At 43.6% G+C, this 15,923-nt stretch overlaps 1 protein-coding gene across 1 annotated transcript in view; it reads right to left on the minus strand.

Moving 5' to 3' along the window:
* Positions 1 to 1,050: 1,050 nt before the first annotated feature.
* The window catches only part of LOC132832219 (ankyrin repeat domain-containing protein 33B-like), a 41,818-nt gene continuing 26,945 nt past the window's right edge, over positions 1,051 to 15,923 (minus strand). The window contains exons 3-4 of the mRNA XM_060850014.1: positions 13,219 to 13,359; positions 1,051 to 3,188 (exon numbers count right to left, since the gene is read on the minus strand). Of these exons, the coding sequence (XP_060705997.1) occupies positions 2,311 to 3,188; positions 13,219 to 13,359 (1,019 nt within the window). The 3' untranslated portion in view covers positions 1,051 to 2,310. The remainder of the gene's footprint in view (positions 3,189 to 13,218; positions 13,360 to 15,923) is intronic.

Genomic DNA, 15,923 nt, shown 5'->3' on the forward strand with positions numbered 1-15,923 from the left:
TACCAAATGGAATCAGGCATCTCAAATGAGCTGTAGGCCAATAAGGAACATTTTATAGGCTTGAAACGAAAAGGAGCATTTACATAAGAAGAAGGAACTTTAATTAATCTAAATAATCCAAGTGTTCAATTACCCAGCTGGCTCAACTGTTAGAAAAATAAGAAGATGGTTAGCGATGATAATACTTTACGTCTTACTGAGCTGCAAGCCTATTAACTGCTGGACTGTGACCAGCCTATGCTCACTTTTCTAAATGAGAAAGTACAGATTGTGGATTGGAGCCCTGTAAGTTCATCCCCAGCCAATGTGTTTTTTTTCTGTAGAGTTCAGGAGAATAAAAAGGGGAGCACATGAGAAGCAAGAACAACGTCACAGGCTGAGTCTTGTTCTGCATGTAGAGCCCAGGGCCTTGTTTAACTGAGTTTGTGTTGCTGATCATTTTGTGTGGCACATTTTTTACTTGTACATCTCATTGTCATGAACGAAAAGGGGATTATGCAGCACACCCTGAACATCTGATAACGTAGCACAGCAGTGTAGTAGAATAGTGGTATTCATCAGTTGGCCCCCACTTATGGCTAAAGTAAATGTGCTGGGAACCCAATGGCCATAGGGGATAGAGGTAGGATTTAGTCCGATCTCCCATTCTTCTCCTCTTAGAGGTAATCACAGGACCGCAAACACAAGCAGGGGTCCACCAAATGGGGACGTGCTGTTCTCACTTTTAGCTCATAACCTTTTGTGGGACAGTTGGTTGGACCATGCAGCCTTGAGCATGACTGTTGAATTTGTGACAATAAAAGAACATTGAACTTCATGAATGGGTTTCTCATTTGACAGATCTATTATGGGACACCCATTTTCACTCTGTAATCCTTCAGTCTTTGAGCATTTCCACATAGGGAGGCCCACTCTCTTCAATTGACCCTCTTGTCTGAGCTGGGGCAGTTCTTCTCAGTTTTCAGAATAATTGCACATCTTTTAAAAATCTGAAATGAATTGCTGGTATTTGCATCTCACATAGATTTTTTGAAACAAAGAAATGGACAACATTGCAGTCTAACAGGCAGATAAGATTGCACGTAAAATGATGAGTGTTAACTCCCAATCCTTTGTGAACTCACTTCCATTACATAGGCATAGTCTCTGCCCTGGAAGAGCTAAGGATGCCATAGTGCAAGGACAGTACTCCAAATTTCCCACACTGCCATTCTGTTGTGAGAACCAAGCATAATGACTACATTGAGCATTAGTGAATGAGGAATTCAGCACCCTCAGCAACACAGATGAGATAGGAGAAGAGGACAATTATAGACCAAAGAGGTAGATTTTTCTGCCCAGAATCCTCCCTCCTTCCCGTGTTTTGAAGTGTTTTCTCTAAAATATGCATTCAAGTAATGCAAATTTAATTCTGATATTAGCAGCCGGCTTTCCTACAGCCATTTAATCACTTCATAGCTTACTCTATCACCTTCCCCTTTGAACGTGCTGTGGCTACCCATAGCTGTTCCGCCAATACAGTCACCACCAAAACAAACGTACTTCTCTGCAGGCAAACATCCATTTGCGGTTTGTGAACCAATGACAGTCAATAACTGTGGTTTCTACTCTATTTTGGAATATCAATCGATCATACAGTAATGGGACATCTAATGCGATTGCCTCACCACTGCACTGTACGATTTACTTCAATGGACTGAACTGAACTCCTGTTGACATGCCAGCCTGCTCAATCCTATCAACCAATTGAAGTGGTGTAGTGCGTGATGGCTGTGCTGATCAGTATGTTCAATGCTTAAGGAAAATGTGGAGGGTGCACCATCTGTGCAAGCAAGTCTGTATAAAGCAGTCTCTCACACTGCCATACCCAGCATATTAACCAGAAGGCTAAACTGTCCATGAGGCATATTAAAAATAAAGCTTTTTGATAATCACAGATTTAGAGTCATAGAGTGATAGAGATGTACAGCATGGAAACAGACCCTTCGATCCACCTCGTCCATGCCGACCAGAACCTATGCAGTTTTAAATGTACCATAGTCCTCTTGATACTATTTAAACAAGGGTTGATTCATTGAGCTGAAGATCTCCGAGAATGTCATATTTTGTTAATTAACAGGGAACAGCTGACTGTATTCTGTTCCTAAAATCATACTCTCCACAGCATGTCACACTTACCCATTCACTGGTCAACGTGACTAACTTAGAAACTTTTACCAGCTCACACCCTCCTTCTCATGGTTAAGAATCCTTGCTACTGATCAAAAGAAGCAATTGTAAGTGCAAGATCACAATTCCTTCGTTTTACATCTACTTTCTGTTTGAAGAGGTCCTGTTGACTTTATGACTTTCTTTTCGCTTCACTGCTCTCTCACGCTCTGCTTCTTCGGCTCTTCTCTTCTCCTCCTCCTCCGCCTTCTTTCTTTCCTCCTTCAGCTCCTTGTATTTCCACTGTGGTAATTCGAGGAAGTTGCTGCCCCCCGTTGCACTGCTCTTTCTACGTGATCTCTCAGGCTCATAGGTCGGTGTAGGTGCCTTAAATATGCGCACCTTAGGCACCACTATCCCAGGCTGCACACTACTCCACTTCATCATACTCAAGGGCATCAGACTTCCCCTCCTGGAGGAAGAAGCTGTCACATGCTTGGAGGGAGAGGTCAGTGGGGGCAGGCTAGCCCTCCGTTCCTTCTTCTTCGAGACCATGACAAGATGAGAGTTCTGAAATAATTTCTGGTGTTTGATGTACTCCTTGGCTGAAGCCTTCATGTCCCGAGATTTCTGCTTCCTCAGGATCTCTTGCACGGTGAACCTCCTCTTGCCCACACAAGGAGGGCTGCTCGGGCAGACTGTCCTACACCCGGTGGCAACAAAAGGGCTGGAGATGGCGGTGGTCATCTGGACCATGTGGTCAAGAGGCCCATCCTCTTGCGGGTCACGGGGAAAGTTGATAGTCAAGGTTGATGTGATCGCCTCACAGAGTTTTTCCAAACAGTTCTTGGGCTCGTTGGCTTTGGCTACGAGTTCTTTCAATTTTGGCCATTCGGGCTTATATCGGTCACTGAACTGGATGGGACAAGGCCTAGCCAGGAGTTTACGCATGAGACAGATGGTTTCATACCGTCCTGTAAACTGTGCCCACTGTTGTGGGGTAAAACCCCTTCCCGGATCCGTGGCATTCATATCTGCACCTAGAGAACAAACATATACAAATAAGAAACAAAACATACAATGTATTTCTCCTTCTTTCAGAATTTAATATTGTAACTTCATTAAGATAGACTTCAGGCAATGTGGAATTGGTTATTATCTAGAATTAAGTGACAAGCTTGGCTCAGTGATCTATAACTGAAATTATCCAAATTCCCTTACTATTGACATAGACTCCATAATACTGCAATGCAACGTACTACAGCACACATTAATTTTCCCAGATCACATCCAATAATTCTCATTCCAATAGAAGTTCCTGAAAGAAAAAAAAATTGATAGGACTCCCCTCAGTGGTTAGCTCTGCTGCCTCACAGCACCAGGGTCCCAGGTTCGATTCCAGCCTCAGTGACTGTGTGGAGTTTGCACAATCTCCCTGTGTCTCCTCTGGGTGCTCCGGTTTCCTCCTACAGTCCAAAGATGTGCAGGTCAAGTGAATTGGCCATGCTAAATTGCCCATAGTGTTAGGTGCATTAGTGAGAGGGAAATGGGTCTGAATGGTTTACTCTTTGGAGGGTCAGTGTGGACTTTTTTTTTAGATTAGACTTACAGTGTGGAAACAGGCCCTTCGGCCCAACAAGTCCACACCGACCCGCCGAAGCGCAACCCACCCATACCCCTACATTTACCCCTTACCTAACACTACGGACAATTTAGCTTGGCCAATTCACCTGACCCGCACATCTTTGGACTGTGGGAGGAAACCGGAGCACCCGGAGGAAACCCACGCAGACACGGGGAGAACGTGCAAACTCCACACAGTCAGTCGCCTGAGTCGGGAATTGAACCCGGGTCTACAGGCGCTGTGAGGCAGCAGTGCTAACCACTGTGCCACCGTGCCGCCCACAAAGCCCACACTTAGGGAATCTAATTAATCTAAACCAAGGATGCCTAAGAGGATAGAAACTGATTTTAGAGTTCTGAACAAAATCTGGGGTGTAAACCAACCAAATTTATATGTTCTACAGGAGTCAGAGTTCCTAATCATGATGAGCAAAAAAGCTGTGCACGGGATCCTGTGGAATACCTCTCTTGTAGTTTGAGGAAAGGTGATAATGCTATGACTAATAAATGGAGTTAGATCAATAAAATTGTAAAGCAACAGTATGAATCTAAGTATCAATTCAGATCATTGTCCAAACACCATAAGGTGGTGTCCACTTAAATTTCCATTCCGGGCAACACACTGAGCTGCCCAAATTCATGTCACGTCCATCAGCGGAGTTGTTTTCTGTACTTAAGACGGTGTGATTTCATAACAATTCTACAGCCAATGAAGAGAGGACACATTGTAAAGGACATTGTCCAACATGACTCGCAGTGGCGATATTTATAACATTATAAATCTACTCAAGCACCACCAGTCAATATTCTGAGATACATTTGCATTGTACAGGCACTCCTCTTGGACTTTTACTTTCTTACCATGATTGACTGTTCCCACCACAACCAGACTGTCACACCCTTCCTAGGTGATGCATTAATTCCTCTAATCCTATTTTGTCATACCCTGAATCCCTCCTCCATGTCACCAACACCACTAGAAAGCACCCCCATTTCTCTTTCTCATGTTGGTTGGTGGTGAGTCTCCATTCTCCTGCTCCCCTCTCCTGTGCCATAGAACCAAACAAGGAAACTCACAAAACACAACAAACATGTTATTGACTTTCATCTCAGAATCTCAACCTGTTGTTGAGAAATTGAAACTTCATATCCTATCTAATTAACTCACCCTGCACATCACATTTCCTACTCTTGTGGGCTCCTTAAAACTGCCTCTCTAAGAGTGCCACCTATGAGATGGTGCAAGGTGTTGAACATCAGTCAGTGGGAGGGCATGAGTCCAAGAATCAGCTTCCACAGGTTGTAGCTATTGAGAAGAGTGAAGGGGAGGTTAAGGAACTCTCAATACTGAAGGATGGAGGTGAAAAACCACAACTGACTCCATTTTGACATAACATCAAGCAATAAGTGCCTGTCTTGCCACATATTGGAATTTTAAAGCTGTTTTGCCTTGATGGCATATCAACTTACAGTGGTTATGATTGCCACTGACACCAAAAACATCCCTTCCTGTTGTCCAAAAGGTTGAACTGAGTTGGAGCATCAAGAAACACGTCAGAAGGAGCTGTTCTGCTAAGAGGCTCTTTCTTTCAGATGTATTCACTGGATGTGGGCATTGCTAGCTATTGCCCCTCTCTAATTGCCCAGAGGGCAGTTCAGAGTCATCCATATTGCTATGAGTCTGGAGTCACACATAGGCTGGTAAGGATGACTAATTTCCTTCCCTGAAGGCCTTGAGTAAACAAGATGGGTTTTTCCCCTCAACAGTCACAATGATTTCAAGGTCATCATAAGACACCTAATTCCAGATTTCTATTGATTTCTAATTCAATCTGCCATCATGGGATTCGAACCCAGGTCCCCAGAACATTATCCGAATCTCTGGATTAATAGTCGAGAAATAATACCACTGAACTGTCACCTCGCTGTAACTATGCTGCAAGTCATGCAATGCCACATTCTTGATGAAGGCTTTATGCCCAAAACATCAACTCTCCTGAACCTCGGATGTTGCCTGACCTCCTGCACTTTCTCTAGCACACACTTTTCGACTGACTCTCCAACATCTGCAGTCCTCACTTTCTCCTATTCAATGTCACTGTCAGCTATAGGCATCAGCTATGCTACAGTTCAAAGGAGGATTTTTGATACCTGGATCTGAAAATGTAGAACTAAGAATGAAGCAATTTAAGTCATTATAACTCTGCCTGCTTTTGAAATGAAGGCTATTGCGCTACTCTTTGCCCAGAGTCCTGAAAATCCTTCCTTTTCAAGTAAAACTCCACTACCCCTTAAAGGTTACTGCTGAATAAATTCCCATTGTGGTTTCAGCCAGTGTGTTCCAGATCATGAATGAATGTAAAATAATTTCTCCTCCCCTCCCAATCATTAGAAATAGGAACAGGAGTAGGCTGTTCGGCCCCTCAAGCCTGTTCCACCATTCAATAAGATCATGGCTGATCCAATATTCTTCATGCTCACTTCCCTGTCCTTTCCCCATACTGATCAAGAATCTATCTCTGCCTTAAATATACACACGGACTCTGCCCCCACAGCTCTCTATGGAAAGGATTTCCAAAAATCACAACCCTCAGAGAAGGACTTCCTCCTCATCTCGGTCTTAAATGGGCAGCCCTTTATTCCAAAAATATGCCCTCTAGTCCTAGACTCTCTGATGAAGGGAAACATCCTTTCAGTATTTACCCTATCAAGTCCCTTAAGAATCCTTTGATGTTTCAATGAGATCACCTCTCACTCCTTTAAACTCCAGTAAGTAGAGTCCCAACCTGCTTAGCCTTTACTCAAAATAATCTCTCCACACCAGGCATCCCCCTTATCAACCTTCTCTGAACTGCCTCCAATGAAATTATACGTTTCATAAACAATGGGTTCAAAATTGTTCACAGTACTCCAGGTGTGGTCTCACCAGCAGTTGCAGTAAGAATTCCTTTCTCTTATCTCCCTTTGAGCCAACATTCCATTAGTCTTCCTGATTACCTGCTGTACTTACATCCGGTCTTTCCCTGTTTTGTGCACAAGTACCCCCAAAATCCTTTTGTGTTGAAGCTTTCTTTAGTTTTTCTCCATTTAAATAATATTCATTTTTCTTATTTCCAAAATGAACTTCACATTTTGCCATATTGTGCTCTACTTGTCAATTTTTTGCCTACTTACTTAACCCAGGAGAAAGTGAGGACTGCAGATCAGATATGAAAATGTGTTGCTGGAAAAGTGCAGCAGGTCAGGCAGCATCCAAGGAGCAGGATAATCGACGTTTCGGCCATGAGCCCTTCTTCAGGAATGAGGAGAGTGTGCCAAGCAGGCTAAGATAAAAAGGTAGGGAGGAGGAACTTGGGGGAGAGGCGTTGGAAATGCGATAGGTGGAAGGAGGTTAAGGCGAGGGTGATAGGCTGGAGTGGGGGTGGGGGAGGAGAGGTCAGGAAGAAGATTGCAGGTTAGGAAGGTGGTGCTGAGTTCGAGGGTTGGGACTGAGACAAGGTGGGGGGAGGGGAAATGAGGAACCTCCCCACCTATGTTCGGGACACCACCCACGCCCTCTACCTCCTCCATGATTTTCACTTCCCCGGTCCCCAAAGCCTTATCTTCACCATGGACATCCAGTCCCTGTACACCTCCATCCCCCATCACGAAGGACTCAAAGCCCTCCGCTTCTTCCTTTCCCGCCGTACCAACCAGTACCCTTCCACTGACACCCTCCTTCGACTGACTGAACTGGTCCTCACTCTGAACAACTTCTCTTTCCAATCCTCCCACTTCCTCCAAACCAAAGGGCACCCGCATGGGCCCCAGCTATGCCTGCCTCTTCATAGGATATGCGGAACAGTCTATCTTCCGCAGCTACACTGGCACCACCTCCCACCTTTTCCTCCGCTACATCGATGACTGTATTGGCGCTGCCTCGTGCTCCCACGAGGAGGTTGAATAGTTCATCGACTTTACCAACACCTTCCACCCTGACCTCAAATTTACCTGGACCGTCTCAGACTCCTCCCTCCCCTTCCTAGACTTTCCATTTCTATCTCAGGCGACCGAATCAACACGGACATTTACTATAAACCGACCGACTCCCACAGCTACCTAGACTACACCTCCTCCCACCCTGCCCCCTGTAAAAATGCCATCCTCCATATTCCCAATTCCTTTGTCTCTGCTGCATCTGCTCCCAGGAGGACCAGTTCCAACACCGAACACCCCAGATGGCCTCCTTCTTCAAAGACCGCAATTTCCCCCCAGACGTGACCGACAATGATCTCCACCACATCTCGTCCACTTCCCGCTCCTCCGCCCTTGAGCACCGCCTCTCCAATCGCCAGCAGGACAGAACCCCACTGGTCCTCACCTACCAGCCCATCAACCCCCAGATACATCGTATCATTCGTCATCATTTCCGCCACCAGGGATATATTTCCCTCCCCTCCCCTGTCAGCGTTCTGAAAAGACCACTCCCTCCGTGACTCCCTTGTCAGGTCTACACCGCCCACCAGCCCAACCTCCACTCCCGGCACCTTCCCCTGCAACTGCAAGAAATGCAAAACTTGCGCCCACACCACCCCCCTTACTTCCCTCCAAGGCCGCAAGGGATCCTTCCATATCCGCCACAAATTCACCTGCACCTCCACACACATCATTTACCGCATCCGCTACACCCAATGTGGCCTCCTCTATATTAGGGAGACAGGCCACCTACTTGCGGAACATTTCAGAGAACACCTCTGGGACACTCGATCCAATCAACCCAACCACCCTGTGGCTCATAACTTCAACTCCCCCTCCCACTCCACCAAGGACATGCAGGTCCTTGGACTCCTCCATCGCCAGACCATAACAACATGACGGCTGGAGGAAGAGCGCCTCATCTTCCGCCTAGGGACCCTCCAACCACAAGGGATGAACTCAGATTTCTCCAGTTTCCTCATTTCCTCTCCCCTCACCTTGTCTCAGTCCCAACCCTCGAACTCAGCGCCACCTTCTTGACCTGCAATCCTCTTCCTAACCTCTCTGCCCCCAACCCCACTCTGGCCTATCACCCTCACCTTACCACCTTCCACCTATCGCATTTCCAACGTCCCTCCCCCAAGTCTCTCCTTTTATCTTAGCCTGCTTGGCACACTCTCCTCATTCCTGAAGAAGGGCTCATGCCCGAAATATCGATTCTCCTGCTCCTTGGATGTGCCTGACCTGCTGCGCTTTTCCAGCAACACATTTTCAGCTACTTCACTTAACTCATCAATGTATCTCTGTAAACAGACTGTATCCTCACTACTCGCCTTTCCACCTATTTTTGTGTTTTCTGCAAATTTAGCTACATTCACTTCCTTTCTTGACATCATTTGTACACTTTGTGGGAAACAGTTGTGTTCCCAGCACTGATACCTGGTTACAGATCACCAAACTGAAAGAAAACACCTTATCCCTATTCACTGTTTCCAGCCCATGAGCCAATTTTTTTCAATCCATGCCAAAATACAACCTCCAACACCACAGGCTCTTATCTGATGACATAACCTTTTCTGAGGAATCTTGTTGAGTGCTTTCTGGAAGTCCAAATACATTACATTTTCTGGTTCCCCTCCATCCACTCTCATGGAGACTAGCTCAAAAAGACTAATAAATTAATCAGACAATTTCCTTATCAGGAAGCCATGCTCCACTTGATGAGGTATTGATTTTCCAAATGTTCTGCTATTACTTCCTTAATACAGTCGTCCCCACCCACCACCCGCAGGGAATACGTTCCAAGATCTACTGCAGAAACCCGATACCATGGATAGGAGCAAACCCATTCATTTCAATGGGAAATTTACCTCCCCGACAGCCCCCTGGTCCTGGTTCTGGAACATTCCATATAATATGTTCAGGCTGCGGTAAACTGTAGGTAATTGAAACCATGGAAAATGATTCCATGGATATGGCAGTTTCCCCGTAATTGATTCGAATACTTTTCCGACAATAGATGTTGGATAATAGATGGCTAATTAGCCTATACGTATTTGCTTTCTTCCGCCCCCCCCCCCCCCCCCTCTTTTTGAATAGGGGTAGCAGTTTTCTAATCCTCTAATACTTCTCCAGAATGCAAGGATTTTTGGGAAATTATAACTAAGGCATCTGCTATCTCTGCAGCTACCTCTTTTAAGTTCCTATATGTAAACAAGACAGCTAGGGGACTTAACTGTATTTCATCCCATTAGTTTATGTCATATTATTTCTTTAGTGGTAATGATGGCATTTAATTCCTCCCCTGCATTCTTTAGTATTAATTTGTTGTTTAAAGTATCTTGCATAATAAAGACTGATGTAAATATCTGTTTAACTCCTGTGCCATTTCCTTGTTCCCCAAACCTGTGCTCCCAGATTATTCATCTAAGGAGCCTATGTTCACTTTGACCTCGCTTCCTTTATGATACATTTAAAGAAGCTCTTATTGTCAGTTTCTATATTGCTTACTATTTTCCCTTGTAGTTTAATTGTTCTGGATATATTATCTTTTCAGTCCTGCTTTGCTGGCTTCTTAATGTATCCCATCTTCACGACTAATACCGACTTTGGGCTTCTTGTATGCTTTGCTTTCAATTTAATAATCTTCATAATTTGCTTGGTGAGCCATAGTTGGTTTAGCCCTCTTTTAGAATCTTTCTTACTTATTGGGATGAATTTTTGCTGAAAGTCATGAATTCTCTCTTTAAATGTCTGTCTCTGTTTGTTTACTGTCATTCCTGCTAATCTATCTCTCCAGTTCGCTTGAGGTAACTCTTTCCTCATTTAATTGCAATTTTCTTTATTTAAGTTAAACACAGTCATATCCAACCCAAATTTCTCACTCTTGAACTGATTATTAAATTCCATATTGTTATGATCACTGCTGTCAAAGGGATCTTCTACTCAGAGGGTCATTTATTAAAATTGCCTCATTACCAATTCCCAGATCCAAGCCAGTCTGCTCCCTGATTGGCTCCATAACATATTGCTTGAGGAAACTATCCCTAATGCATGAATTTGGTGTCGTAGCCAAACTTACTGATTTGATTTGATGCATAAAAGTAGATAAATCCCCATGACCTGATCAGGTGTACCCTAGAATTCTGTGGGAAGCTAGGGAAGTGATTGCTGGGCCTCTTGCTGAGATACTTGTATCAGCGATAGTCACAGATGAAGTACCAGAAGTCTGGAGGTTGGCTAACGTGGTACCACTATTTAAGAAGGGTGGTAAAGACAAGCCAGGGAACTATAGACCAGTGAGCCTGATGTCAGTGGTGGACAAGTTGTAGGAGGGAATCCTGAGGGACAGGATTTACATGTATTTGGAAAGGCAAAGATGGATTAGGGATAGTTAGCATGGCTTTGTGCATGGGAAATCATGTCTCACTAACTTGAATGAGTTTTTTGAAGGAGTAATTTAGAGGATTGGTGACAGCAGAGCAATGGACATGATCTATATGGACTTCAGTAAAGCATTCAACAAAGTTCCTCATGGGAGACTGGTTATCAAGGTTAGATCGCATGGAATACAGGGTGAACTGGCCATTTGGATATAGAACTGGCTCAAAGGTAGAAGACAGAGGGTGGTGCTGGAGTGTTGCTTTTCAGACTGGAGGCCTGTGACCATTGGTATGCTACAATGATCAGTGCTGGGTCCACTACTTTTTGTCATTTATATCAAGGATTTGGATGCGAGCATAAGAGGTACAGTTAGTAAGTTTGCAGATGACACCAAAGTTCAAAGTGTAGTGGACAGTGAAGAAGGTTACCTCAGATTACAATGGGATCTTGATCAGATTGGCCAATGGGCAGATGGAGCTTATTTTAGATAAATGTGAGGTGCTGCATTTTGGAAAAGCAAATCAGAGCAGGGCTTATACACTTAATGGGTCCTAGGGAGTGCTGATGAACAAAGAGACCTTGGAGTGCAGATTCATAGCTCCTTGAAAATGGAGTTGCAGATAGATAGGATAGTGAAGAAGGTGTTTGGTATGCTTTCCTTTATTGGTCAGAGCATTGAGTATGGAAGTTGGGAGTTAATGTTGCAGATGTACAGAACATTGGTTAGGCCAATGTTGGAATATTGTGTGCTTCCTATCGAAAAGATGTTGTGAAACTTGAAAGGGTTCAGAAAAGATTTACAAGGATCCTTTCAGGGCTGGAGGATTTGAGCTACAGGGGGAAGCTGAATAGGTGAGGGGTGACCTTATGGAGCTTTAGCAAATCATGAGGGGCATGGATGGATAAACATACAAGGTCTATTCCCTGGAATGAGGGGTGTCCAGAACTAAAGGGCATAGGTTTAGGGTAAGAGGGGAAAGTTATAAAAGGGGCTGAAGGGGCAGCTTTTTCACACAGAGGATGATGTGCATATGGCATGAGCTGCCAAAGAAAGTGATAGAGGCTAGTATATTTACAGCATTTAAAAAGCATCTGGCTGGGTACATTAATAGGAACGGTTTAGAAGGATATGGGCCAAGTGCTGGCAAATGGGACTAGATTAGGTTAAGATATATGGTTGGCATGGACGAGTTGGACTGAAGGGTTTGTTTCCATGCTGTACATCTTTATGACTCTATGACTCTTAGATACAAAGCCTTTAAGTTTGTTCTATTATCAAATTTCCCTGTACTTTTATTTAAATTATTTCTTCTTGTCTGACTAAACCTTACATAATTTTGAATACCTCATTAAATCTCTCTTTAACTCTTTACGTTCAAGGATAACAATCCCAGGTATTCTGGCATCTCCATAACTAAATTTCCTCATCACAGGATCTCCTCTGTTTTGTCTCCAATGCATTGACATCCTTCCTAAACTGTGATATGCAGTAATAGATGTAGATGAAGGGCATTTGACCCTTCCGGCCTTACTCACCATTCAGCACAATCATGGATGATCTTACCCACATCTCAGCTCCACTTTCATGCCAGCTGCTCATCACCTTCAAATCCCCAATACTTCAAAAACTTACCTACCTCCTCCTTAAATTCTGACAATGCCTAGCCTTAACGTACACTAACAACAAAATGTAAAACCAAACGATTTGTTGCAAAATGTGTAACCAGTGTAACTTAAAGTCATAGTCCTCAAACACTTTTTCCGTTCAGTATGTTCGACCTATCACATGACCCAGAGAACACTTGCCGCCCTTTCCCTTATTACTGCAATATGGAAAACAGAAAAAAAAGAATCTGGGCAAAAATATTGTACAGTGTTGGAGACATTCTCAATGGCACACCAGGATCAGTGGGCATGGAATTCAATGTAATATAACAAAAAAGAAGAAAATAAAGATTTAGCATCTCTTACTTTTGTAACTTTACTCCCCTATTTACAAAACCTAGGATTCCATATGCTTTGTAAGCAGTCTGATTGATTTGTCCTTCCGCCTTTAATAAGGATTATATTGGAACTAAATGCAAAGACAAGCAGATTGTCAGTACCTACCTGCCAACATCAGGGCTCTGACACAATCTGTTTTCCCTTGCATTCCTGCTTTCATCAGGGCAGTGAAACCATGCGCATTCCTCCTCTCGATGTCAATTCCGGGAAAATAGTTCAGCAAGCAATTTGTGATTGTGATGTGTCCTGTCAAAAGTACGGTGCAATGCTGTTTACATACCGCAAATCATATGGTCTCAGTCCACACAAACAAATATTTCAGCAAAAAGCAGTGTTTCCCTTCTGGAACCTAGCTTTGAATCCATCACTGAATGATGACCTACCTGACCATAGCAAAAAAGAACATGCATTATTGTTACATTTTAAAAGCACAGGAATCTTCAAGCATTTTATGAAATGCTTTTATCCCCTGTGAAGTTAAAGTGACTGTTGTACTGAAGATCTCATGAACAGGAATCTGATAATGGCCAGATATTTTGCTTTGATTGAGGAACAATTATTATCCAGTACACCAGGTAAAAATCTTCAGTTCTTCATCAAATTGGTGCCCTGAGATATTTTTCCACCCACCTGAGACTGTGACAGAAGGAGCTTAGGTGGATTTAAAAAGGCTCAACTTAACAGTATATTTTCCTCCATTTCCTAAAGTGAGTAAATGAGGATCAACACAAACATAAATTGGGAGTGAAAGGGTGGGAGAACAAATCACCTTTATAGTCTTACCAGTTTTATTACCAACATCAACGAAAATTAGAAAAACCTCTGGCCCGTTCCATTTGAACACAGGTCTATATTTCAGACCTGACTGACAGTGAACACACTCTTGGCAAAAGTCAATTTCAGAAAACAGATATCTTACACGCAATTTCTACGGCAGGTAGAGAACCCACAGCTTGTGTTTGTAACCGAGAGAGGGAAAGAATAGCTTTTGCTTCAAGACCCCAACAGCAACTACTAAAACAAAAGATCCTGGTTCTGTGGGAGTTTGACCACACCCCATCAGGCTGCTTGTATTGTTCCAACTTTTAAAAGAAACCCAAGGCCTCATGAGTTATTTACTTTGCTGGCTTTCCAATTAGACAGCTCAGCACCTCTGTTTTAAAACCTTTTTCAAAAAAAGAACAAAATAACCTCTTAAAGCCACAGCATTGTCTCATAATTGTGCCAGTTTGGATGAGTTTATCTTATTTAGCCCAAGTGGATTGGGTGTAGTGGTATATAGGTAGGGGTGGTTACATGAATCCAGTGTTAATTACTGGATGTGCAGTGACCAGTAGATCAATTGCAGCCTGACCTAGGTGTGGTGTATTCCCAGTTGCTGCAACTGCAGTTTAACCTACTTACAGTTCAACTTTGATTAATTTAGACTATCTGCCTTTGGTAATCAAGGACCTGCAATTAAAAGCCACAAGGATGTGTCGTCTGTGGCAGTGATTGATGAATTGAAGACTGCACTGACCAGTAATCAATTGAAGCCAATTAAAAAATAACGCCAAGATCATCAGCCAACTGCAGAGTGGTAAAGTTCTTGGCACTTCAGCTGCTCCTTGTGATGCTGAAGGATATTGTGTTCCAGTCATAAATTGATTAAACTGCTCAAGTGTGCTGATTCATGGGAGATGGCAAATTCTAACCTTTGCTAACAGGCAAGTGCAGAAACCTGGGAGTAATTTACCCTTTGCAAACAGGATACAATATCCAGACCATACTGCCAATGTATCCCCAGCAGAAACCTCAGCATTGTGAAACCTGTCTGTTCTTAGGAGACAGATTTCTTATGAATTTAACAAACAAAGAACTGTGGAAACTGGAAATCTAAAATTGCCAGAGTAACACAGCAGGTTGACTCTGCTTTCTCACCGCAGATGCTGCCAAACCTGCTGAGTTTCTCCAGCAGTTTCTGTTTTTGTTACTTATAGTGTTGGCTGGTCAAATCATTTGGACTACAGCTCATTGGCTCATCATATTTTGTTTTCTATTTTACATAATCTATCTTGATGGGTGAAGCCATCTGATTGAATTTTCCTCAGATAACCCCCTGACAACTCCAAATTGCCCACAGCGTAAGACTGTTCTGAGGAGTCCAGGTTCTCATTTGTTCTAGTGAGCTATGTATTACAGTCGATAGTCTACCAGCATATCATGAAAATGAATAAAAGCTCCAGGCATGTGTTTAACAGTTAAAGTAGAAATACATATCCTTATTTTTTCAATTTTTATGCTCAGCTCTATATTTTATCTTCTTGATTTTTTTTAATTGAGTCCTCACTGGCCCTTGGAAGAACTCCCATCCAGAGCAATCCTCTTCCCTATCCCTGCGTTTCCCATGGCCAATCCAACTAATCTTTGAACTGTGGGAGGAAACCCACACAGACATGGGGAGAATATGCAAACTTCACACAGACCCCATGGCTGAAATCCAACCAGGGTCTCTGGCGCTGTGAGGTAGCAGTGCTGGCCACTGACCCACAGTGCCAAACACGTGTCACTGGTGATTAGCACTGCTGCCTCACATGAGAGGGACCAAGATTCCAATCCATCCTCAGCTGACTGTGTGTAGTTTGCACATTCTCCCCATGTCTGTTTGGACTTTCAGTGGGTGCTCCGGTTTCCTCCCACAGTCCAAACGATGTGCAAGCTCGGTGGATTGGCCATGCTAATTTGCTTATAGTGTTGGGGGAATGTGCAGGCTAGGTGAGTTAACCATGGGAAATGCAGGGTTACATGGGATGGTATGCTCTTTGGAGGGT

The sequence above is a fragment of the Hemiscyllium ocellatum genome, chromosome 34 (assembly GCF_020745735.1).
Source record: "Hemiscyllium ocellatum isolate sHemOce1 chromosome 34, sHemOce1.pat.X.cur, whole genome shotgun sequence".
In the NCBI taxonomy this organism is placed as follows: Eukaryota; Metazoa; Chordata; class Chondrichthyes; order Orectolobiformes; family Hemiscylliidae; genus Hemiscyllium; species Hemiscyllium ocellatum.